Genomic DNA, 25,344 nt, shown 5'->3' on the forward strand with positions numbered 1-25,344 from the left:
CTGTTTCCATTTCAGGATGTAATTCATTGGGACCAAAGACATATTTCCAACAGTGGCCCAAGTTACCTTCATGATTCCATTCCAGTTATCACCAGTGGAGACCTGGAAAAGTGTGAGGAAGGCCATCCCAAAGTTCTCAAAGGTGGCATGACGGCTCATACCCTCACAGGGATTCTCATCATTGCAAACTGGAAAGAAGTGATTTATAGGAGAAAAAGTGAACCATTGGCTATATTCCAGTGAAAGGCAAGAGATGAAAAAGCAGTTCTTTGTAATATTAATTGTAACTTTATATCCAAGTCCACATAAAAATAGCTTTTGCATACTGTTACTGGCCAACAAGCTGGAATGGCCAAAATGACTAAAATCTGATGAGTTCCCATATTTATCAGGACGCACACATGCATACACACACAAATCTTGTTCTTGCAATATTTTATGTCAAGCTACTTTCCAAATGTCTGCCTTCCATTATTACATTTGGAAGATCCAAACTATATTCCTACATTACTTCTGGATGCTACTGTGCAAAAATGCTGTGTTTGCATTGCTCATTAAAACTGATGGCCTATTAGGATGCATAAGCTTCAGTCAGCAAATGTATTGGAGCCAGATGTTAGAGCCAGTGAGAGTGACAAAGTAAATGACTGAATTTCTAATTCACTTAGTGATAACAGCTACAACTTCATCTAATGGTTGTTCAAGTGTTACATCCTCAAGAACTTAAATTTTGAGGAACTCCATGCTTCAGCCCAATAATTCCAAAAGGACTGGTCACAGTATATGGCAGGTGGTTAAATATAAAAATAATATCTATCAATCCATCATTTTGGGATCAGAGGTCATGTCTCCAAGATTCCTGTGTGTACAGGAATCATCTATAATTTCTTCTTAAATAACAGAATAATGTATACAAGCTCATTTTCTGTATATGAATGTAGGGCTGTGCCCTGGATTCAGCCAAAGTCCAAATCCTAAAACAGATTGGGTCAATTTGGGCACAGCTGGGCTTCAATCGAGTTGGGCTGAGATAGTCCTTGATCACCCCAAGTGGGCATACCCAGGTACTTTTTTTAAAAAACAATTCACTGGAGTAACTGTATGGAAAGCAACGGCCACCCATCTTTGAAATAGACTAACTGCGGGCAACAAACCATGCAAGAGAAATTCCCTGTCATGATAGATTCTTGGAGATACTCAGAAATTCTGTTAATTGCTGTGGAAAAAATAACCCTAATGCATGATGGGAATCTTCCATGCATCTTGTAACCCACCTCTGTGCTAGAAACTTACTGAGTTTCCCAAAGAGCTCCACTCCTAGAGCAGCATAGATGAAAAAAAGGAGCATGAAGAGCAGTCCAAGATTCCCCACCTAAGAAAAAAATCAAAGATACAAACCAAAGTCAAGCCAAACTAATGCGTATCATACAAGCACCACCAAGCTGAGACCTCAATCCCCATTAGAGTAGCATGGGAGAAAACATACACATACACACACCTCTGCATTTGCGCTTCTTACAAATGATTCAGATAATCTATTCAATTTATTGGAGGGATGATGGCAGCCCCAAGTAGAGTGTGTTACAGTAGTCCAACTGGGATGTATCTAAGACATGTATTATTATGGCCAGATCCGACATCTCATAGTAGAACCCCAAAGGTGACTTAACAAATACGCAGCAACAAATTAGAGAGTCTGAAAAATGCTACCAGATTCAACATGAGAAAAGGAGGCGGCAATTTCAATTGTGGTGTATACTAAAAACACTTTGGAAATGAATAGTCTGAACCAGAAGTGGACAGTCTGAACTGGAAGTTGAAATGTCAACAGAGAGCTTCAAGAAAGCACACCCATCTTATACTTGTTCTCCCTAAACTGAACTTGACTCAGAAGGTGTGACTGAAGGGCTGGATTCCTGGATTGCTCCTCCTAAACCGGGAGCATAAACAGTTCCTCCAAACAAGGTATGATACAGGGAGCAGAGAGCACCACAACTGCATATCCAGGCACATGATGTCAGTAGCCTAGTGAGGGGCCAACCATCAAAATAACAAACACAACATTGATATCGGGTTGAAATAGTCTGCAACCTTTATTGCAAGTATGCTTAGGCCAAGGCATTGGGTATGTATCTGGTATCAAGCAGTGAGTCTGCTGGTTGTTAAGGGGGGGGGAGTGCTGAACCTAACCAGAGGGTCATCCGCTGACATGCACCAGGTGTTACAATCCTGCCATGGCCACCACTAGGAAGGGTGCTCTGGTCCATTAGCCCCCATGCGAACTCTTGGACAAAAACACCCTTCCCGGACCCCTTTAATGGAGTACCTGAACAGCTAAGGATCCAACCTGGAGAGGTGCTGAGCATTTCCCCATGGCCACACGGGGCAGGGAATGAGATCACGCTGTGGCCAGGCTGGGCAGCAAATGCCCAATTAGTAGAGACTCCCTATCTGCCCACCCCTTCCCCAGCCAAAATCAGGCACTTCAATTCCACACTTCTGTAGTACACCTGGCTCACAGCATGGAAGGTTGACTACTACATGGTTTGCTAAGATTGTGTCTGAAAAACAAGAGGAGGAAAAAGGAAAGACATAAAGCAAAAGGTTATCAGGATGGAAAGGATTTAATTTTGAAGTACTTGTTCTGCCAGAGTTCATAGATCTTTGAGAATAATAATGTTATGGATAATTTGGTTGTCCCCTGAAGAGTCAATGTGCAGAATATGGAAACTCAGCCCAATCACTTAAGTGCTGAAAATTTTATTACTGCCTCAAGTGAAACCCCCCATGCACTATGGCTTAATCTTTGCAGCCTCCACCATGCAACATTATTAAATGAAGCTGCCTTCTAAAGAAATAATGAAGTATTGTGCTTTCTAGGCTTTGCCGGTGCTTGAAGAACAACCCAGCACAAGTTCTTCAGATAGGGAAACATGCCTTCAGATGCAGATAACCTGAAGACACTGTTTTGCAATGATTCTCATCCTGCCTGAGAAGGCAGGTGCAGAGGGCAGCCTTGGGTGGATGCTACTCTTTCGGCCTGGAATGCTGTAAGGTGCCACCTTGTCCCCAATGCTTTTAAACATCTATATGCAGCCACAGGCAGAGAACATTAATCATTCTGGAGTGCAGTGTCACTGGAGTGCTGATGGCCCCTGGCTAACATCAAACCTCATGCCAGCAGTCAAGAGTCCTAACTTGGATGCAGTTATTATCTGGATGCAGATGAACAAACTGAAGTTGAATCCTGAAAAGATAGGACGATGATGGCAGGCAGTCCAAGGGACCCAAACACAGGGAGTATGTGTGCCTGTTCTGGATAGTGTTGCACTCACCTGGAAAAAGTAAATGTACTGCCTGGTGCTGCTCATGGGTGCCCAAGTGGTGGCAGTGGTTAGGAATGCCTTTAACTGATTAAGCTGGTTGCATCCCCTTCTTGATGACAGAGACTTGGCCACACTCATCTATGTCCTAATAATTTCAATGATAGATTACTGCAAAATGTTATATATAGTAAAAAATTAATATATCTGATTTTGAACCCCCCACCTCACAATGTGGAAACTTCAGTATTTTTATGAAGAGCAATGGTTTCACACAAGTGGGGTTTAAAACTCCACTGATGAGCCCTTTCCTCCTGAAGGCTGTACTCTTGGGGGAGGGTGATGCTGCCCTCTGAACATCTAAAACTCATAGCCTCTGTAGCATAACTCCCTCATTTGTAAATGATAAAAAGTGGGTATGTGTTCTCAGTGTAAGAAAACAAGGGATTCTTGTTTGCACAGACAGAGCAGCAAACAGAAGGCAAGAATTCCACAGAATTGTAGAGTTGTAATCCGGAGTACAATTAAAAAAGTGTTACAAGTTGCATCAGATAGCAGTGCACTGGAGGCAAGAATGTGATATCACGCACAAGTCTCATGTGTAACAATTTGAGATAAAGTTTCAGGCTCACCTCATTCACACAAAGAGATAATCAAATAACCAACCAACAGACAAACACATGTTCATATTTTTTTATAGACAAGATAGAAGATAGCTGCTTCGGTAAGCCCTCTTGGATGCCATTATTCATTCTTTGGCAATTATCTCCTAAGAACCAAAGTGTATGTGTAATCCCTGTTTCCCAAGCCACTTATCCATCAAGTGGAATTCTGTCAGTTTGCTCCTGGCTTGATACCCATGGGAATCGAGTGGTGGGCAGTGGAAACATCAATACTGAGTATTTCTCTTGAGCAGCTGCCTTTTGCAAGTCATGCAAATCCCCCTATCCAGCTGCTGCCTTTCAGGTGACATTTCACTACATGTAAAGATGGAGGAGGCATTATTTCTCATGGGACAGGAGACTTGATAAACGATCAGGCATTCGACAGGAGAATGGAAAATGGAGAAGGAAGAGTGAGAGCCAGAGTTAGTCAGGCCCATTTTTAGTCTTTCTTTTAAAAAAACAACAACAACCCCAAGCACATTATTTTTATTTGATGCTCCCACTTTACAGTTACATGAAAAAAATTAAAAGAGAAATAAGAAAGGAATTATTTATATATTAAAAAAATGGAACCACTGCTCATAGTGTTTAAACATTCTTAACATCCTCTGGCACTTGAGTTCAAAGAGGAGAGGAGGTTTTGTGCTTTTTGTAGATTAAGAACATGAGAATGTAAGATGAGCCTGCTGGATCAGGCCAATGGCCCATCTAGTCCAACATCCTGTTCTTGAAGTGGCCAAACAGATGCCTGTGGAAAACCCCTAAGCAGGACCTGAGCACAACAGCACTTGGCCTTCCTGCGGTTTCATTGCTGCCTCTAACTATGGAGGCAGAGCATAGCAATCATGGCAAGTAGTCATCAACAACCTTCTCTCTCTCTCATGCATTTAAGTTGGTGGCAGATACTGCCTCCTATAGGAGCAAGGTCTAGCCATGTGAGATGCATAGTTGGCAATCTGGGGAACCATTCTAGTTCCCAGGCAGCTTCCTAGCTGGCCTTCAAAACAGTCACAGATCCCATCCACCCTTGACGACTATTTATTTATTACATGTTATGTCATGCCTTTTCCCATCATGAAACTCAAGGCAGGGTACATGAGGTTCCAAACTGGCCTCCCATACAGGGACCACTGACCAGACCTAGACCTTCTCACTCCATACATGAGCTAAAGGAAATGGAAGTAAAGGACTGAAGTGTCCCTTGCCGCCAATTTGAGAGTGTGTTATGCCACACTTAAACTCCCATGGAGGAGATGAGAAGGAAGCAGCCTGAAGCATCTTTCTGAGGTAGGGAAAGGACTAAGACCTCCTTGCCTTGCCAGTTCTCTCAGTCTTGTTTGCCTCTCTGAATATTGGACATGGCCTTCCCTATTACAAATGGGACGTCCAGGTGATGTAACATGAAGGGTCTATTTTGGCCCCAGTAATATCATTTTTCAAAATCTGGTTTTCAGCCCTTATGGTTGGAGAACAATGTCTGACAATGTGGTGGTAGATATTGCCAAAGGTCCTGAAAACAAAAATGGCCATAGGCAGTGTCTTTTGACACACCAGTCACTGCCAAAATATTTCCAGTTCTGAGAATAGTGAAATCAGAATGGATGATGCCAAATTAAATACAATTCTGCATTTTTGCATTATTTACTTTGAGCACCAAAAGCATGCATTGTTAATACAGAGTACATCTAGCCAAGGGCATAGTGAGATAAACAAAAAAAGAAACAAAAGAAAGAAAGAAAGAAAGAAAGAAAGGAAGGAAAAGGAAAATAGGAGTAAGATCATTTAACACTGTGTAAAAGCACTGTGTTCAATGAGGCTAAAAGGGATAAAAGTATCTAAGGGGATAAAGAGCTAATTACCTGAATATTGTTTCTTTTCCTGAAGTGTGAAATGAAAGTCAGTGGAGCTAATGGACAGAAGCATAGCTGAGCAATTGTAGTGTTTTGGCAAGTGGCAAGCCTACTGAATCAGTGTGATTGAAACTTACAATCTGCACAGTGCTGAAGCAGATCGTTGCTGATCCAAGGGTTCTCTGCTGTCATGGGTATTTGGAGTTACCATCATTATTTTTACACAATTGTTGCTGTCTCCTTCCTGCCTCATGTAGTGATTCAGTGAGAGTGCCTGGACTAATGGTAATGATCACAGCTGTCCAATGGGTGTGAGAGTTGCAGGCATGTCAGTCTCCCACAAAAGCACTATGATTTGCCAGACAAAGCTGACAGGTGGAAGTGTATATAAGATACAAAATGGAGAATATGATATCAGACCCCATTTGCTGATAAAGAGCTCTAAGAAAGTTTGCAAACTTACTGTTTCAGATTTTTGTTTTTAATTAGTGAACTTGAATCTTAAGTCTTATTATTTTTGGTTAGTAAACTTACAAATTCATATATAAGTTGGCCAGTAGAAAATATCACTTCATCAGTCTTGGGCTTCTAACCTTCCTTTTTAAAATAAGTATCGGATATCTTATTTGTAGAAAAGAATGTGGGAGCGGCGATACCAACCGCTTATCCAAAAGGCAGAAGATAAAATAACTGTGGTTTCAAAATTTCAGAATTTGTAACATGTACAATGCAGTCACAGGAAGGCTTACTCAGAAGGAAGTCCCACTGTGCCTATTGGAGCTTACACCTCAGTAAGTATGTTTGTGAGTTCAGCCTTGGGCTGTACAATTCTACACTCCCATACTTGGGAGCAAGTCCTCCTGAATGCAACGGAATTTACTTCTGAATAAATAAGCCTAGGGTTGGGCTGTTGGCAGCTAAGGCCTACTTTCTTTTCCCCTCAGGAATGGCAGCCTCAGCCCATCTCATAATTAACCGTTTTGACTCTTAAATGAAAAAAAAAACTAGTGCAAAATCCTCTGTAAAAAGATACAGCTTCATTTACCTGTGGCAGTGCTTGCACAACTGTGTCCAGTAATGCTCGCATTCCAGTCGCCATCTTCAGGAGCTTCAAAACTGTCATGGGGGAAAAAGCAAAGTGGGTGGCTTTTCACACAGGATCAGCAAACCAAGCAATGGTCCTGTTGCTGGTTTTTCTCCCTAATGTGTCTGATTAGAGAACACTCCTGCCAACATCTCATCTTTTTCTCCCCACCACCCAGTCTCTTTTTCTCAGCCACTCGCCTCCTCTCCATTTAACCCCTTCTGTTTCTGAAATTATGGTGCCCTCGCCACTATACAGATGAAGAAGAAGAAGAAGAGTTTGGATTTGATATCCCGCCTTTCACTCCCCTTCAGGAGTCTCAAAGCGGCTAACAATCTCCTTTCCCTTCCTCCCCCACAACAAACACTCTGTGAGGTGAGTGGGGCTGAGAGACTTCAATGAAGTGTGACTGGCCCAAGGTCACCCAGCAGCTGCATGTGGAGGAGCGGAGACGCGAACCCGGTTCCCCAGATTACGTGACTACCGCTCTTAACCACTACACCACACTGGATGAGCATACTCTCTTGGGTACCAGAATTCAGAGGATTCTTACCAAGGACCAAAGTTGCAACACCGGTGCCCTTGGCATTCTCAGTGGTCCTGTGCAGCCTAACAAAGGTTGCAGCAGCACAGCCGTACTTCTCATTGATTTGGGTGTCACCAGGTAAATGTCAGAGGAAATAGGTCCCCACACTAATTACTATAGGGGCCGTTCTGGAGATGCTTGGCTCAACTCGTAATTAGCCCATACATGGCTAACTGGGGAAGGTCATGCTCTAAACACCTCCAGTTCTGAACTCTGGCAGCATCACTTGCACAGGGTACATGTGAATGTCTGGCAATATGTCTGGCAAAGTCCCAGTTAGTTGAGTGTTACTCAGTTGTCAGTCAGAAAGCAGCCGTGCTCAAGTCCATAGTTCTGTGGAAAATTCAGAGCACTGGAAACCTGCATGGTGTTAAGAAGAGCCCTGCTACGCATGCTGAAGAGTCACATTGGATAAGCATGGTAGGAGAAAGATGCCAGAATGACTGCATCTGTGTGGCTCTTGCACACACACACAGAAGATGACAAATTTCACAAGCATCAAGGGCATGTGAGGCCCAACATGTGATTTAGCACAAAGACTCCAAGTTGCTTAGTCTTCCTCAGTCTAGTCTCCTACTAATATGTTAGGAACATAGGAATATAGGAAGACCATTGGTACATCTAGCTCAATACTGTCTACTGACTGGACATGGCTCTCCAGGGTTTCAGGTAAGGAGTCCTTCTCAATCTTGTTGGGGGGTGCCAAGGATAGAAATTGGGGCCTTTGGCATGCAAAGCGTATGCTCAACCACTGAGCCACAGCCCTTCCTCATCTTTCTTGAAACACGCCTATTGGTCAGTCTGTGCTCTGTAGCTCCCTCTGCAGCTCACCTCGGGCAATACGCAGCACTCTCATGATACGGATGATGGTTGGGTTGATGGGAAGGGCAGCATTTATTTCAATCTCCTCAAGTGTGATGCCCATGACTGAGAGCAGAACAATGGCCAGGTCCAGTTGGTTCCACCTTTAAGAGATGGGAATCAATTTATTCCTTTGACAATTTTCATAAATGACACATTTTCAAACTAGGCACAGCTTATCAACATGTTATTTGTAATGCTGTACTTATCAAAGGTTCCATTTTTTAAAAAAATGGAACAAAACATGGAAATCTGTGTTTGCTAATTAAATAAATGAGCATGCCAATTAAGCAAAGGGACATCCTTTATTTTGGCTGTTCTGTTTGCTTGGATGAGAATTTATTTTTGCATGCTAATTGATTATTATTTGGCAGGTGGGGAGGCACATTTTTTAAATATGATACATCAAAATGCTTTATACTGATTCAATATTGTTCACTTTGATTGGCAGCAGCATTCCCCGCCCCAATATCTTAGATTCTTTAACTGGACTGAATTTGGGACATGGTAAGTGTGTCCCTGATCAATGGTGACTAGGGAAGGAGCTAAGAGATAAATAGAAGACAAACACTTTACAAAGGCAAAGTGGTGGCCAAGGTGGTGGGAAATGACTGGAGAGTTCCACTGAGTGAAGGAATGCCTTGATAGCCATGTCATCTGTATTTCCTTCCAAGGAAAGAGGCTTCCTTCTAAGCCAACCTACTCCAACCTGGCACCCTCCAGCTGTCTTAGACTACTGCTCCCATCAGCCCCAACCAACATGACCAATGGTCAAGGATGATGGGAGGCAGAAATTAAAACTCCCAGAGGGTACCAAGTGAGGAAGGGTGCCCTAAGCATTACTTTGTCAAAATGTCCATGGTCAGAGTCACCTGTCCCCAAATTCATGCTAATTCAAATACAGTAGTTCAGGTAGTGAATGGTATTCCAAACACAGAAAGTGTCACCTCTGATCTTCTGTGTGCCACAGGGTATGACTCACATTCTTCCCAGCTCACCTGTCTTTGAAGAAGCGTCTCAGCCCAAAGGCTACAAGCTTCAAAACCGCTTCCAGGACAAACACAGTGGTGAACATGTAGTTGCAGTACTTGAGGGCAGTCTCCAGAGACTAGGAATTGAAAGAAAAGGGAACATTAATGTCATCAAGTTCCCTAACTGGTCTGTGAGAATCAAAAGGAGGAAGGTGTGGAAGCACACTTACTGATTTTGAGCACATGAACAATCTCCTCTCCTAGACTGAGTTCAGGAAAGCTGTTGGCAGCAAGCCACCAGTTTGTAGCAAATGCTAATGCGTACAAGCACTAACTGACTAGTCCCTGTGTCAGTGATAACACCCCTTTCCTCAGAGCAATTTTTCAAAAGTAACCTCTCCCACTTTAAACAAAACACTGAACAAATGACTACCCCAAGATACACTGGAAATCACATTGGGGGTAGAAAACTACCCCATAAAAGGGGCTCAACAGACACCACCTGCCCTCTGAGAAAGAAAAAGAGAGTGATGGAGGCAGGGAAAGACAACATCTGGCTGGGGGAACCATAATAATAATTATAACATTAGGGCTTGCTGAGTCTGACTGTCTCCTCCACTGCAGTGCTGATTTTACATTTATATAATTTGATTGCTTTAATATTTCAAAATCGTAAACCGTCTTGGGTGCCTTGGCAGAAAGGCGGTATATAAATGCAACAAAAAAACAAATAAACAATCCAATAACATAAAATGCATTTAAAATAGGAAGCATTCAATAACATAAAATGCATTTAAAACATGTTCCCCATCCCAAAGATTCCTGAGAACTGGAGTTTGTTAAGGATGCTGAGAATTGTAGCTCTGTGAGGGGTAAACTACAGTTTCCAGGATTCTTGGGGGGGGGGAGTCATGTGTTTTAAGTGTATTGTGTGTGTGCAGCTTAAGTGGACATCCCACCTGGTTCATGGGGTGACAAGGAAGACACAGCCAGAATTTAATTTGGGAGCTGAACTGTTAAGAGAGTTGATTTGCTATACCGTGGTACCTCAGGTTAAGTATTTAATTCGTTCTGGAGGTCTGTTCTTAACCTGAAACTGTTCTTAACCTGAAGCACCACTTTAGCTAATGGGGCCTCCAGCTGCCACTGCGCCACCAGAGCATGATTTCTGTTCTCATCCTGAAGCAAAGTTCTTAACCCAAGGTACTATTTCTGGGTTAGCGGAGTCTGTAACCTGAAGTGTATGTAACCCGAGGTACCACTGTACATGTACTTGGTTTAATGCTTTTGCTTATTGGTTCGATGTATTTGTGATGTGTTTATTTCATTGTTGTCTACTGCTCTGTGATCCTGCAGGGTGAAAGCTGGGTTAGAAGTATTAATGATGGTGATAATGATGATTATTTCAGGGGGAAAACAGTAGTACTGAAAACAACACTGGAGAAAGGGGCTCAGAGGCACTTGAGAGAAGAAACAGGTTGGCCAGGGCAGTGGCTGTAGCTCTAAGGGCTTGCTCTAATGGATGCTGTGGTAAGACTGCACCCTTGTTTCTGCAGTATTAATGTAATCACAAATATGTTGTAGTAGAGTTTAAACCAGGACAGAACTTGGTATTAGATGCAGGCTTATGAGTCATACTGCATTCCATGGAAATGAGTCACGTTGCGTTCTGTGCCACAGGGCTATCAAGCTATGCTTCTGCTCTGAACAATCTCTGTTCATCTGAACGATTGTATCGTTGGAAGGTGGGTGGTATGAAAGGAATCCAAACATCATTACATGCCACTTCTGGCATCAGTACAGTGGGACAGCTTTCACAAATTAACTGATCAGTAAATAAATGAGGGGTCTCCAAAGAGAACAATCTATGGGCAACAGCTCTTCATCTTTTTTGAGGAAGCAGGAAACTAAGTTTTCTGAAGAAGTTAGCAGACTTTTTCAAAACTGTATGAAGCTCCTGCAACTCACTAGAAAGGGTTCGGATAATTATGTCTGGCATATCTGGAGTTCCATATGCTTGAGCCACCTTAAAACATTTTATTGGCATTCCATTATGCCAGAATAATTAACAGGTTGGGAAAGTGACATACAAGGAGGCGAAGAGAGATGTCTCCTACTTGAAGATTTGACGGGTGTAACAAGGAAGGAGGGAGGAGATAGGATGATGAGCTTAGAAGCAAAACCCAAAAGAAACTGGGATGCAGGAGGAGATACAAGGTATAAACCATAGGAATCCTGACAAAAATTGTTCTTGAAGTCTAACAGAAAGAGAAGGTGAGTTAATGACTGCAGTTCTGGCCACTTCAGATCTTAGAAATTAAAGACCCTGCCTCTTGAAGACAGCAGGCTCTGGAGGCAGAGGTTTCCTGGCACGCATGAATACAGAACTGAGCAGGATGTACTTACCCAGAGGGAAAAGACCTTTTAATCTTATATCATATATATTTGATTCTGAGAGCCAAGAATTCATTTCTTCACCTAAGCCACACTAATATTGTGTGTGTTTTGGTAACAGCATCATTCTGGTTTAGGAGAAGCAGACAGGAAGGATTCTCTCTCCAGGATCATGCCATCCCCCACCCCACCAGATGACAAACTCCTTTGGACATGAAGCGAAATGGGAAACAAGGAGTAGCAAACAGGTTGGATTAAGAAATATACATCTCATCCGGCAAACTGCACTTTGAAAGAGGAAAAAATAAGGGTTGCATGCCACCCCAATCTCCATGAGTAGTGCAAAAGTCCTGGGGTTGCAGACATGCTTAGCAGGGTCTGTGTTCCCTTTTGAGACACAACAGAGTCTGTGGTTGCCCACTAGCACCCAGAAAAGAAGGGGCCCCACTCCCCCTTGCCTGGCAGTCTTGCCCTCTGATGTGTTTCCTGGATGGGCCATTACTGACCTTTGACCTCTGCTAATGGCCCATCCAGCTAGCTCTGCAAAGCTGGCTTGGCTCGTTAGCATAATTAAATTCAGGGGTTTTCCATGTTTGGTGAAGTTTAATTGAACATTGATTAATTCTAACTTTTACTGACTCCAGAAATTATGGGGAGTATCTGGCATGCAGGAATTTAGGGGAAACTGCCCCCACAAACCTATAACATCAGACATGAGTTCCCCTCCCATTAGTTTGTACCTATTTGCTGCAATTATCCTTTTAGTTCTGGCTCTATTTATGGACAATTTTGCACAGTGATATTCATCATGGAACTTTTCAACTGGCAAGGCACGTGGCTCTAATAAAACTATATAGTGACCAGACACATGCCCTAATAAAGCAAGTTTTGTAATAAAGGGGACCTGCTGTTCTTTGCTTTGTGAGTGCAGTGGTACCTCTGTTTAAGAACTTAATTTGTTTCGGAGGTCCGTTCTTAACCTGAAACTGTTCTTATCCTGAGGTACCAATTTAGCTAACGGGGCCTCCCGCTGCTGCTGCGCAATTTCTGTTCTCATCCTGAAGCAAAGTTCTTAACCCGAGGTACTATTTCTGGGTTAGCAGAGTCTGTAACCTGAAGCGTCTGTAACCCAAGGTACCACTGTAGTTCTCTCTGTAGCCTGTTCCCAACTCATCTCCTAATGCCTACCACATTTTACTCCTGGTTGCTAGACATCTATTTTCTACTTTATGTAAAAAGCAGCTCTTTGTGAAAAGGGGAGGAGAAAAAGGAAGGAGGAGGAAGGCATAAAGGTGGGATTAGTCCCTTGAACTCACTCACCATTGGCTGGTTGTAGTGCTCCAGGGACATAGTGACAACGTTGAGGCAAATTATGAAAGTGATGAAGATGTCCAAGTAGTGGCTGGTGCAGACCGAATGGATGAGGAGGCGGACAGAGCAGTAGGTGGCATAATACGGCAAGCGCTGTGCTTCTGCCATGGGAGTGGCAAGGGGAGCAATTCAGGGAGGGAGGGAGGGAGGGAAGAGGAAGAACAGAGAAGAGGCAAGGAAAGGAAAGAATGGAAATGGAGGAAGGGGAGCAAGGTGAAAGGAAAGGGAAAAAAGAATGCAATAAAAGGGAACCAGAAGACGGGGAAGAAAACAGAAATGAGAGTGAGTAAGTGAAAGGGAAGAGGGGAGGAGAGGGGAGAGGGGAGGGACAGAAAGAATCTGTTAGTCCTGTGTTTGTAGAAATGATACTAAACCAGTATTTCATGCTCCAACAAATTGAGTTTTCAAATGAGCACAGGAAGCAAACATCTCCAGAAAAGAAAAATCTGAAGTAAGGAGAAGTTACAGGGACTTCCATGGTTCTGGGACAGAGGTGCATTCAAAGGGGTTTAAGGAGCAGATGAGGGGAGAGGAAAGGCTGGACTAATTCACATCCAGGTGCATTTGGGGTATGTGTGTTTTTCTCATTAAATCACGTACACACAAAACTACATGCACAAATAAGAGGCACATTGAAACGGGATTCTCTTGGTTCCAAGGCTGTCTTAGAATATGATGACCGAAAGAGATAGAGATAGCCATGGGCCCCATCTACCCAAAGAACAGGTGATGTTAACAGGGTTTTTTTGGGCAGATGCTCAATGACATTTGACCAAGCGGCAAACAGCTCTCACAGTTTTGCCACCCACATACACATTAAGAACATAAGCACCTGCTGGGTCAGGCCAATGGCTTTCCTAGACTGGCACCCTGTTCTCACAGTGGCCTGTGAGAAGCCCAAGAGCAACAGCTCTCTCTCCCTTTTCCCATGGTTTCCAGCAACTGGTATTCAGAAGCATTATTGCCTCTGACTGTGGAGGTAAAATGCCGTCACCTGGGTTAGCGATGTTGTATTTGTTGTTGTTGTTTTTAATAAAAAATGATAAGTTTTTTCTCAGAAAACTTCAGCCTACGAACCAACAAAACACTTAGGTTGTTCCTTACTCCTACGCTTCTTCTCCAGGCGCCTCAGGCGCTTCTCTTCCCGCCGCCGGGCCTCTTCTGCCTCTTGGTGTTGCCGACATTTGTGGAAGTTCTCCACCACCACCCCTACAAACATGTTGAGGACGAAGAAGCTGACGATGAGCAAGAAAGAAATGAAGTAAAGGAGCATCCAAGGGTTGTTGTTGGTCACTGGCTGGAATTAAAAAGACAGACAGACAGACAGACAGACAGAGGCTGTAGTTAGCACATTATGAGAGGAAAGACCAAGAAATGATTTAGTTGAAGGAAATCGGAGATTTCTGGAAAGCAAGGAAGACGGCAAGAATTTATGATTTTTATGACCAATGGGAGACCCAAACTTCATGGAAATGTGGCGCAGGACACATCCTCCCTCCCCTCAAGCACTGGAGAGTGATATTTGTGATTTATTGAGGAGAGTTTACAGGCAATCCTTCCTTGACTGCCTGTTCTTTTCTTTCCTGGGAAAGGCATGGTGCATATATATGTGTGAACAAAAGTACTGCCATCACAGTGACATTCATCCATTCTGTCCATCATGAGGATGGTTTTAATTAATAGGGCAGCAATAAAAAAACTAGAGCAGTGTCATGTTGAGGAGAATGAATATTGAGCTGGGAAGTTCCTGCTTCACTGAGTGTTCAGGTCAAGTCACTGTATTTCATCCTCAGTCCTACCCTTGTGATCTACAATAAAGGGATAATAATAGTGGCATATCTTGCAGGTTTGTTGCATGGAATATTCATAATTTATATGAAGTACAGAGGAAAAGCAAAACAATCAGTCCAACTAATTTTTAACGTCTCCCACTCAATTAAAAAGTGCTTTAAATTATCATTTTTTTAAAGCTCTCAGATTTATCAGGCTATTGCACACGATGATCTTGATCAAATTCCAAAACAGTATCATTTTTTCCTGCACTCTAAACTTTTTTTGAGGGAAACAAACCAGGAGTGCAGTGTTAAGAGCTTATTGAAACAGCGTCCCAAAAGGATTTGACATGCGTGTCTTTCTGTGTGGGGGTGGCATTAGTATTTAGATTAATAATATTGGTAGCTGGAATACAAGAATAATAATTACAGTATCAGAGAAGAAGACTAGGATAATTACAATAATTCTCTGAAGAACTCATTTAGCAATGTATACACAAATTATTAATGTTCGATCACTATTATCAAGTCATTAAATATCAGAAATTAGTACAGGCACAACAGCATTTTTCAGTGAAGTAATTTTGCAGCCCTGTGTGTATATTTGCTGCCTGAGATGCCAAAGAGAATATCCAGATGGGTAATGAAGCTAAGCTAGAGAAATGGAACGGTCAAATCCTATGCATGTCTACTCTGAATAAGTAAGTCCCATTAAATTCAATGGGGCTAAGTTTCAGGTAAGTGGGTTGAGGTTCACAGTCTAAGGATTATCTAGATTATTTTAAAAACAAAGCCCTGATTATGATTTTTAAAAGTGTTTTACTCATTTTAGAACAAATCCAGCATGGAATTTAATTCTATGTACTGGGAAAGGGGGAGAAACCTTGTTTGTGGTGGGAGTCATTCTGCATATGTAACAGGAGAGTGAAGAACTCTCACAAGAATTAATAAGGAGAAGACGGTGTCATTGGTAAGTAATTTATGTCACAGACGGTGTCCAATAGGAGAAATCCACACTAAAATGCTGGTGAATTTTTATATGGATCCTTAAAAGAAAGCTCACGAATGGCTGCACAGGTGTGGAGAACTGAAATTTGGAAAAATGCAAAACTGAGAGAACAAAAATTGACAGATTCATCTGTCCTTATTCCCATGTAGGTAAAAACCGTTTTGTACGCATATTTTGGCTGCCCTAGAACTGTTGTGAGGTTGTGCTAGAAATGGTTCTCTCCAAACAAGACCAGCTGAAAACCATTCTGCTATACTGAGAAAACAAGTTGCGTTCACAGTGTGGGTGTAATATATCATCGTCACTGTTTAGGTCCTGTGCAACTGCCATCTGCATTAGGGAAGTGATCTTGCATTATTAAAGTGAACAAGCAGCAGCAGCAGATTTTAGCTGCCAGCCGTGAAAAGCCCTGCCTAGGGTGGGAATTGCCGCAAGTGATCATCAATCTGAAGAGTCTGCCATCATGCCCCAAAGGACACATGATACTACTGCAAAGCCATTAAGAGATAAAGAAGAAGACGACAGTGATTGGCAGAAGTTTATGCAAAAAGAATAAACGTGGGAGCATTAAAACAATTTTCTCCATGCTAGTTACCTGAAAGATATGCCATGTCTGCACACACAGAAAACAAAAGCTACACCCACTACAAATTAGATGAGGACAAACTGCAGTAAAAATGGAATGGCCCAGCATGAAAATAGTACCAATCAATCTGTCAAATCTCTGAGGGAAGCAACGTGCTTTCAATGCAAGGTGTTTATACAACAATAGTATAGTTAAATAAGGAACTTACACTCTAAGGGCGCCTCCAGACTGTGGCAAATTTGTGGAAGGGATTCGAGCATATACTTGAACTGTTGGTTTGTGCAATCATAGTGGATTAAAGCACTCTGTTGCCCTAGAGCAACAAATCTGCTTTTAAAAATGCAAATGAATGCTTAACAGAAAGATGCGAAAACATCTCACAAGCAACTCCGGATGAATCCTCATTGTATAACTGTTGCATTAAAAAGTCAGAATAAATACCCAATGAAGAGTTTGTTTGGAGGGAGCCAAAAACAGGAGAGAAACAGCAGTGAGAGGGAGTGATAGAGAAGAGAAGGAGAGAGGACTGTGGGCAAATGTCTTGATGTGCATTTAAAGCCTATTTACACTTGGGAATGAGGATGAAGAGTATAGACTAAAGGCCATGGGGGGAAATGCAAGTTTTGAGGAGAGAATAGAGAACTGGAGAGAGAGAGAGAGATTTGGCATTGCACATGTATGAAGGAAGTTCAATGCACACAGCAAGAAGACATATTAGAAGGGTCAACTGAGAAATCTGTTATTCGCAAATTCTGCTACAAACTGACCTGATCTCTAATACTAAAATGCAGGTCAGAAACGGGTAATCTTTTGGAGTTTGCACTTCTAATTTTGAAATGCAGCTCCCACACTCAAAAAAGAGTACTAAAATGCATCTAGAAATGCAAGTTTTCATGATGACATAAATTCCTTTACTACAAAGGAATTTCAGAAATAGACTGGAAAGAGAAGCTGCTGAATTGCAACTCATTACCAAACTTAAAACCATGGAGAGACCTGGTCTGAACAAAGACATTGGATTCTTATCTCATTATACATGACAAAGCCATTTTTCACCTTCTCACCCCTTGCTTTTTCCTGTAAGACCTATTGCAGTCGTTAAGAGTCGTCAACAGGCTCATCACAGCTATCTGCCAATCACACATTCCCACCACTCTTCTGAGTAATACCCCTCCCCACCTTCTCACTATATAGAAGGATCTGGCAACTTCTGTTTCAGTGTATCTGAAGAAGTGTGCATGCACACGAAAGCTCATACCAAGAACTAACTTAGTTGGTCTTTAAGGTGCTACTGGAAGGAAAAGTTTTTTAAATAAATTTAGAAAAATGCACTTTGCGAGAAAATACCATTAGGAAAATATGTTCAAACATACATATTTTAAATTGCAAGGTCTTTTTTTTTAATGCAGAAACAGGGAGGATTGGCTTTATGAATGAACACATGCAAAACAGACATTGACCAGAAAAAGAGTGATCTGTCTATGCTCAATGTCTTTTGTCATAGAGACATCATGAAAAATGGCCTGCCGCACTATGTTATCCAGAAAAAACTTAACCACTCCCCCTATAACTTCCTAGTACTTGGGGCGGTACATAGCAAACCAATTAGGAGTCATCAAAGATGGATCATTCAGCCTATTTAACAACCCAGCTGAAAGCAACATGAATGAGCATTTTGTAATGCAAGTTCCATACCTGCTGATCAACAGCCACAGCATCCAGTCCATTGTACATAATGTTGACCCAGCCATCTTTGGAAGCCAGTACAAAGAGTGACATCAAAGCCTGCAATACATGAAACTGAGTCAGCTTTTGACTGGTGCAGGGGTTGACTATTTGATGCACACAAATGAACAGCAAAAAAACAGAGAGGTTCTTTCCTTCCTTCTTCCTCCACCACCAAAGTTCTCCAGGAAAAGTTGATGGGAGAGGGAAAAAGAATTTGCCTGTGAAAAGGGGGAAGAGAGAGAAGGCAGTGCTGCCAGACAGCTGTCCTCTGAGAAATTCGTCCCTAGAGAAACACCAGATCAGCTCAGTCACACTGTTGGTTTAGAAAACAACTCATCACGATACACTCCATTCCTTGCTAAAATGTCACAAATCTATCAAATCCAAGGGGTTGCAAAAAAGGGAAACATAAAAAGTATCAGGAAGGACTGTGACATGCATCTGATTATTATTTTCTAAGAACCCACTTATCCCTTTATAACTGGCTCTGAACTCTTCCCTGCCACGTCTCACTCCACCATGGAAAATTTGAACTCCGTTGAAAAGTTGACCCTTCAAAAAAGATTCCAAGACACTTCAGGAGGCCTCTCTCCACCAACACTGGGAGAAGATTATGGGAAGAGTATGGAGCATCCATTAAGAAAACATACAGATTAGACAGTGAATTTCAACTGGATGCAAACAGGGAAAGAAGCTAGAATACCTTAATCAGAAATGTAAAGCATCCTCCATAAACACTCGCTCTGTTTGCTCCCTTAAGAGCCTCCAGAGGCTGAGACTCGACAGTTTCCCTAGGCAACCATTTTCATTTCCCCAGCAGTTCTTTTTGCAAGGAGATCTTTTCTAATGTCCGGCCTGAACATGCTTTACTGGAATCTAAACACACTATTTGTAGTGCTTCTTTCTTTGTCCCTCGTAAACACCGCCCCCCCGATTGATTTCTTTGCATTTAAAACTTGCTTCTTAAGGTAGCATACAACGTAAACCCATGAAAATGATATCCCTGTTCATGCAACTAAACAGAGCATGCTGAACATGTGCTGCTGCAAGGCAGGATTGTGGTGGCAGGCCCCATCTCCACCCTCCATGAAGTCATTGGCTTTTCTGTGCAGGGTCTGTAGACTCTGTTCAGAAGAGTTGATGAATGCATAGAGTCAAAAGTAGGATCCTGCTTTCCTGTCCTACATGCCCAGTAAATCCTGATTAGCACCATCAACAGCGTTGGAATTAGAGTTAAAATTCTGACTTTTGAAAATATATTTGAAAATATTTTCAATTAATTATTACAGTTTAATCCCTCATAATGCATAGCTCTTTATCCTTTCCACATAAATCATGTGCACATGTCATATGGTGGGAAGGGCCACAGCTCAACAGTAGGGTGTCTGCTTTGCATCTAGAAGGTTTAATTCTTGTCATGTCCAGGTGGTAGGGCTGGAAGGGAAGCCTGGAGAGCCACTTCTAGTCAGTGCAGACAATGCTGAGCTAGATGGACTGATGGTCTTGTGTTACCATCAAACTTCTGACACCGTGTGTTGTCTTCAGCTGTTTATCTAAGAAACTCACTATAAGCCAAGTTAATGAACTTTATTTCTGAAAAGGTCTGGGAGCCTACATAAAGTAGTAACAAACTTCTGCAGTCAGGCCACTTCTCTGAGTCAGCTTTGCAGCAGCTGGCCTCCTAGGCTATGCCTGTTTCTCTTAAAGGGGCCATGTGCCAGTTACTTAACTACACAATTCATACAGGTGTGACTCGATAGAAGGCAGCTTTCTATGTTCCTACGTGTTCTAGAACCTCAACATGCTATTTCTGGTTCTTTTTTCTTTTAGGTCTCAGAGGTCTTCAGCTTTCTCTGACCTCTGAGACCACTTGAAAGAGTCTTAGATACTGTAATTGAGATATGCTGCTTTTATTGAATTTTTAAAAGCAGCTTTTGAATTGCTGCTTTGCATTAATCATTTATTGCACAGTCCGCCAACTTGATGTTATTCCAATGAGATGAGGTATATCAGTATTTTAAACCAACCAACCAAACCAAACCAAACCAGACCTTGAGGCATTATCTGAACCAAAGTTAAGCACTTTGCATGGCACTGAAATTCGTAATGGAGTAAAGGCTACAGTCCTTTAACCCACTTACCTGGGAGTCAACCCCATTGAACAATGGTATTTACTTCACAATAGACATGTAAGTGCATGCTTAACTGAAGCTTTAATTGCCATTTTTATTAAAATGTGGTTGGTTTAGTTCAATGTGCTGATTTTATTGCTGAAACCAAGGAGACTTAGAAGCGCTTAACGTTGGATGGACTGTGCCATTTGCAATTCTGATTCTTAAGGTATATCTATCTTACAATGTGGTAATGAAAAACTGGATACGCTTCTGAAGATGAAGGCTCTCAACAGCAGGACTACAACCTCCCATCCTTCAATGTGAGGATCTATGTCTGAAGTCACAGTCCTTCCTTTTGGGCTGAAGACACCAGGGAGACTAAAGTGAGTCTAAGGAAACTTGGAGGGTTCCACATTTACCTGGCCCAGATTGTCGAAGTTGTATTTGTGATGAACCCACTTGTAATTGGCAGCCATGCAGTCAGACCTATTGGTGATGTTTCGGGTGTCCACGCCCAGACAGTGGTAGAACTTCCCCTTGAACAGCTGCAAGAAGAAACCACTTTGTCAGAGATTTTGCTGTTAGGAATGGAGGGTGGTGCTCCTGAGTTTGGTTATGAGACAAGGCAACTTTCGCCTTTCGGTCACTGACTGCCACCTGGTTTAAGACCCATTGTGAACTGAGAGTCATTAACCCCCTGACACCCATTTGGAAGCAAGTAAGTGAGAAAGTAGCTGAATGGGGACTAGCAGAAGCAAAATGCCCCAATTCTATTCCCCAGGCCAGTCTAGAGTTATTCTGTTCCAAATTGTTACTGGGTTTGCTGAATGCGAGCATACTGCTCCCATGAATTAAATACTCAGAAAATATCCCCTACTTCTCAGACATTTCAACATAAATTTACTCGGTGGTGACTTAAAAAAAATCTGTTGCCCCAGTTCCCTTTCCCATATGGCAGGGATTGGATTGTGCATTTGGAAAATCTCAGGGTGACTTCACACGTTACAGGAAGCTCATCTGCTTTCTAGCACTTCCCGTACATTATGAAACTGCCATCCCTACATACAGATTAAGTATAGCACATTCTTCCAAATGATAGCACTACCCACTCCAGCAGACCTCTGCAGTAGGAGCCTAAAATAAAACAGAACGTCACCAGTTTCTTCTTCAAATAGTCGTGGGTGGATCCAGTGCTTGGAATGTGGGGGAAAGTCAGGAATTAACAAAACACTTTTTTGTAATAAAACAGCAGGTAGATATCTGCGCTCTCAAGCATTTCAGTTTGGACCAGCAGCCAACCTGCCATTTCAGCATTGGGTCCTGAGGTCCAGCTGAATCTTACTGTAGCCCTGAACACCAGCCTTGCACTCTTATTATTTTGAAGTGCATCCCTTCCAGCTATCACATTAGAACTGGACCTAAGAGGGAGTGTGAAACAGTGAATATGACCCCTCCTCTAATTTTTTATTAAATCTCCAAAAATATTGCAAAATATTTATCATCATAAAGTTTTTCCCTAATATAAATTCCTTCTTGATTTCCCACCCCTCCTTTCCTGATGTTTGTTTTTTACTTCTTTTTATTAGTGAATATGACATCTCAAGCTCATCCAAATAGGTTCTTGCTTTCTCTGTGCCTGCATTCTCAGGGATGAGCTGGGAGCCTGCCTAACATTCCTCTTCTTCCAGACCTTTGGCTAATTAAACAATCTATGGCCTTTTAAACTGTGTAGGATATTATTTTTTGTTTGTTTGAAAGATACAGGAACCAGAGTGGTGTAGTAGTTGCAGTGTTGGACTAGGACCTAGGCGACGCGGGTTCAAATCCCTCCTCAACCATAAAACTCAATTGGGTGACCTTGGGCCAGTCACTCTCTCTCAGCCTGGCCTACCTCACAGGGTTGCTATGAGGGTAAAATGGGGAGGAAGAGAACCATGTACACCACCATGAGCTCATTGGAGGAAAGGTGGAATATAAATGCAATAAAATTAATTTTAAAATAATAATAATTAAAAATAATACATTTTCTCATAGATGATATTAACAACAGTACCTGCACCCCAAGAATGCCGAAGATGATGAAGAAAGCACAGCAAATGAGGACGATGTTTCCAATGGGCTTGAGTGATGAAATGAGTGTCTCGACCACAAGCTTCAGGCCCGGTGCACGACTTATAACCCTGAAAAAGAAGCACTGTGAGGAGCAACAATAAGGGAGACATAGAACAGAGATGCTTTTCTCAATGCTTTACGAAGAGCTTCTCTAAAAAGTATCACGACACAGCTGCTTGCCCCATAAAGCAACACGGCAGATTTCAAGCAAGGGCATCATTTCATCCCCATATATGTATTTTTGTACACATTACATGGCTGGACAATTGCATTACAACATTAAGAGCAATGAAAATTTCGAAGAACAGCTGTGCTTTGGTTTGCATATTGCTTTTGAAAGTGCAAATTAGGTACCTAAATGCAAACTCAAGTCTAAATTCTCCCCCATCGCTACTGTCAAAACTGACTCTGGATACATATACACCCATTCCCTGCCTCTATGCTTGTTCTTTCCTATTTTGATTGGCCTTGTAAGCTTGTTCTTTCCTATTTTGATTGGCCTTGTAATCACAGACTGTATCTAAGATGCCCTGAGCTCTTGACCCTTCTTATTGCCCTTTCCAAAACCTTTATCATGGCAAAACATCTGGGAGTCCACACAAGCTTTCTCTGGGTGTTCAGAAGCAGGGTCCTTACAAAAGAGAGGAGGAGGGAGACTAGCCTTTTGGATCTCACCTAAGAGGGCGTAAAGTACGCAGCAGCCGGAGGACTCGCAGCACGCCCAGAATTTTGGCTCCACCAGCAGAGGCTACCGAAACCACAATATCAATGATGGACACGAACACCAAGAAGCCATCCAGGATATTCCAGCTACTGCGGAGATAGGCCTGCTCCCCAAAATATAAGCCAAGGGAGACTACCTAGGGGAGATGAGAGAATGTATGAGTGTGGAGAATGTGATAGTCAAGCAGTAACACTGAGCTACACTCCTGGAACTACTACACAGTGCAGATACTTGAGGGTTTCACCTGGGTACAGAATTCTTGATGGGAACAGGCATGGGGTCAATGCAAAGCTGATCACTGACACTGATATAATGCTTGGTTCTCTTCTAATAAAAACAACAACAACCAAAACTCTGGGGAATAAAAAATGGACAGGAGGGCCTGATTTCACCTCTAACAAATATCTTTTTTTAAAAGCTGCTAATAGCCACCAAGGCCCTGATGATCTCCTTGCTGCTGCTGCTTATACTATATACAAATCCCTTCATCACCACAGAGATAATTTCAAGTTTTGGTGTTCTGAGATTTGGAAATGAAAGGGTTTTAATCAGTGCTTTTTTCTGGGGGGACGCAGGGGTATGCATACCCCTAAACATTTTGTGAAACTTTGTACTTTTGTCCATTTACTGTATTAATTTTTCCCAATTTGAACTATAAAATGGTGATTTTCTTGAGTCAAAATGAGAGTACCCCTAAACATTTTTTTTAAGAAAAAAAAGCACTGGTTTTAATTCTCAGTACTCCCTATCATGCCAGCCTGTGGGAAGCAATTGTACAAATATAACCAGCAAGAAATATGGCCACACTGAATATTTACTCATTTGGGGTGTGTGTGTGTGTGTGTGAATATACTGGATCCTTTCTTTGGAGGAGGGAAGAAATGTTTATTTGGAAAAAAACCACAACCCCTGAAATCACTTTCAAAGTGCTGCCATTATTTGCCCCACCGTCTGTCTCTTGGGTGCTATTCTCATTGCTCCCCACCCTGGGTTCTCGCTTTTCTAAAGTTACCCTAGCCAGCCAGGGGTCATGCAGTGACATTGATGCTGAAATGCTTCACAGCTCATCAGATTCTGCTAAGTGCTGATATCATCATAGGCAAACAAAGCCTATTGGATGGTGCTCTGAATAGACAAAGAACTGCTGCCCTATTTGCAGCAATATATGTCCATTCACCAAAAGGGCGTCTGCTCTCTTTCAACTCTGACAAATATATTTGTGAAAATGGCATCCCTTTGTACCTTACCCGTCGCCCCCCCCCAAATGGTATGTTTGCCTCCCTGGCAGACTTGGAAGGGGCTAGTTGGGTCAGTGAAATGGGGACGGCTTGGTAGCTGTCAATGGGTGACTTACTTTCAGCGTCATCTCAGCAACGAAGATCGCTGTGAAGATGTAATTGGATACCGTAAGGAAGATTCTCTCCTGGAATAATCAAAGGCAGCCTCAGAATATATCTAGCAAGAGCTCTGCAGTTTGAGTCATTGCAACGAGCTTGGCAAATCCTACTTGGTCGCTAAGAGTCAGGTGGATCTAAAAGTCTAGGGTACTTTAAGGTCAGCTGCCAAAAGCATCACCCTACCCAACATCTCAAGTACATTATAATATGCTGTCGTCCTTCCTAGTCTACCGTTGTGGCCCAATCAGTTCCTAGTGGATGTGGTAGAAATAAAAAATGAACGTGAACAGGCCAGCGACCGAGGTTTTCTTTTCATTTACATTCACAAATACCTAAAAAAAAGATACAAACACAACGAAGGGCATGGTCACATTGCCAGTTACACTGCACCCAGTGCACTCCCACTGCTAGTTTTAGAAGTCACATTCCCATGACATGAGCCACAATCCATGCTGACCCTGTACTTTGTTGACAAATACTGCTATTTGATGCATTTCCTCCTCAAAGCAGGTTCAGTTTGACTAGAAAACTAGATGCAGAGTTGTGGATCGAGGGCCCGACCCCCGCTATGTGAAATAAACACACAAGGACACGTGATATAAGGTTAATGGGCAAGAAAAGGCCACAACTTTATTGATTACAGCAGTGAAAAGGTATTGGCTTAGGCATTGGATGACTATAGGAGGTGGGTTTATTCAACAGTAGGTGGAGCCTGTTGATGCTAATCCAACTATGGAGGCGGAGCTGGAGCCGCAGCATTAAGCTGCTAAACACGCCCCCCGGAGACACCTGGTTGG

At 42.4% G+C, this 25,344-nt stretch overlaps 1 protein-coding gene across 2 annotated transcripts in view; it reads right to left on the reverse strand.

Annotated features, from left to right (window-relative positions):
* Nucleotides 1-25,344, reverse strand: part of CACNA1I (calcium voltage-gated channel subunit alpha1 I) — a 288,035-nt gene that overhangs the window by 18,453 nt on the left and 244,238 nt on the right. For both annotated transcript variants that reach the window (XM_053405099.1, XM_053405098.1), the window contains exons 20-31: nucleotides 24,505-24,573; nucleotides 23,102-23,286; nucleotides 22,368-22,494; nucleotides 20,734-20,859; nucleotides 18,168-18,257; nucleotides 14,210-14,402; nucleotides 13,055-13,206; nucleotides 9,368-9,477; nucleotides 8,340-8,473; nucleotides 6,884-6,954; nucleotides 1,294-1,372; nucleotides 67-188 (exon numbers count right to left, since the gene is read on the reverse strand). In XM_053405099.1, coding sequence (XP_053261074.1) covers nucleotides 67-188; nucleotides 1,294-1,372; nucleotides 6,884-6,954; nucleotides 8,340-8,473; nucleotides 9,368-9,477; nucleotides 13,055-13,206; nucleotides 14,210-14,402; nucleotides 18,168-18,257; nucleotides 20,734-20,859; nucleotides 22,368-22,494; nucleotides 23,102-23,286; nucleotides 24,505-24,573 — 1,458 coding nt within the window. The remainder of the gene's footprint in view (nucleotides 1-66; nucleotides 189-1,293; nucleotides 1,373-6,883; nucleotides 6,955-8,339; nucleotides 8,474-9,367; nucleotides 9,478-13,054; nucleotides 13,207-14,209; nucleotides 14,403-18,167; nucleotides 18,258-20,733; nucleotides 20,860-22,367; nucleotides 22,495-23,101; nucleotides 23,287-24,504; nucleotides 24,574-25,344) is intronic.

This window comes from Podarcis raffonei, chromosome 10, assembly GCF_027172205.1.
Source record: "Podarcis raffonei isolate rPodRaf1 chromosome 10, rPodRaf1.pri, whole genome shotgun sequence".
In the NCBI taxonomy this organism is placed as follows: Eukaryota; Metazoa; Chordata; class Lepidosauria; order Squamata; family Lacertidae; genus Podarcis; species Podarcis raffonei.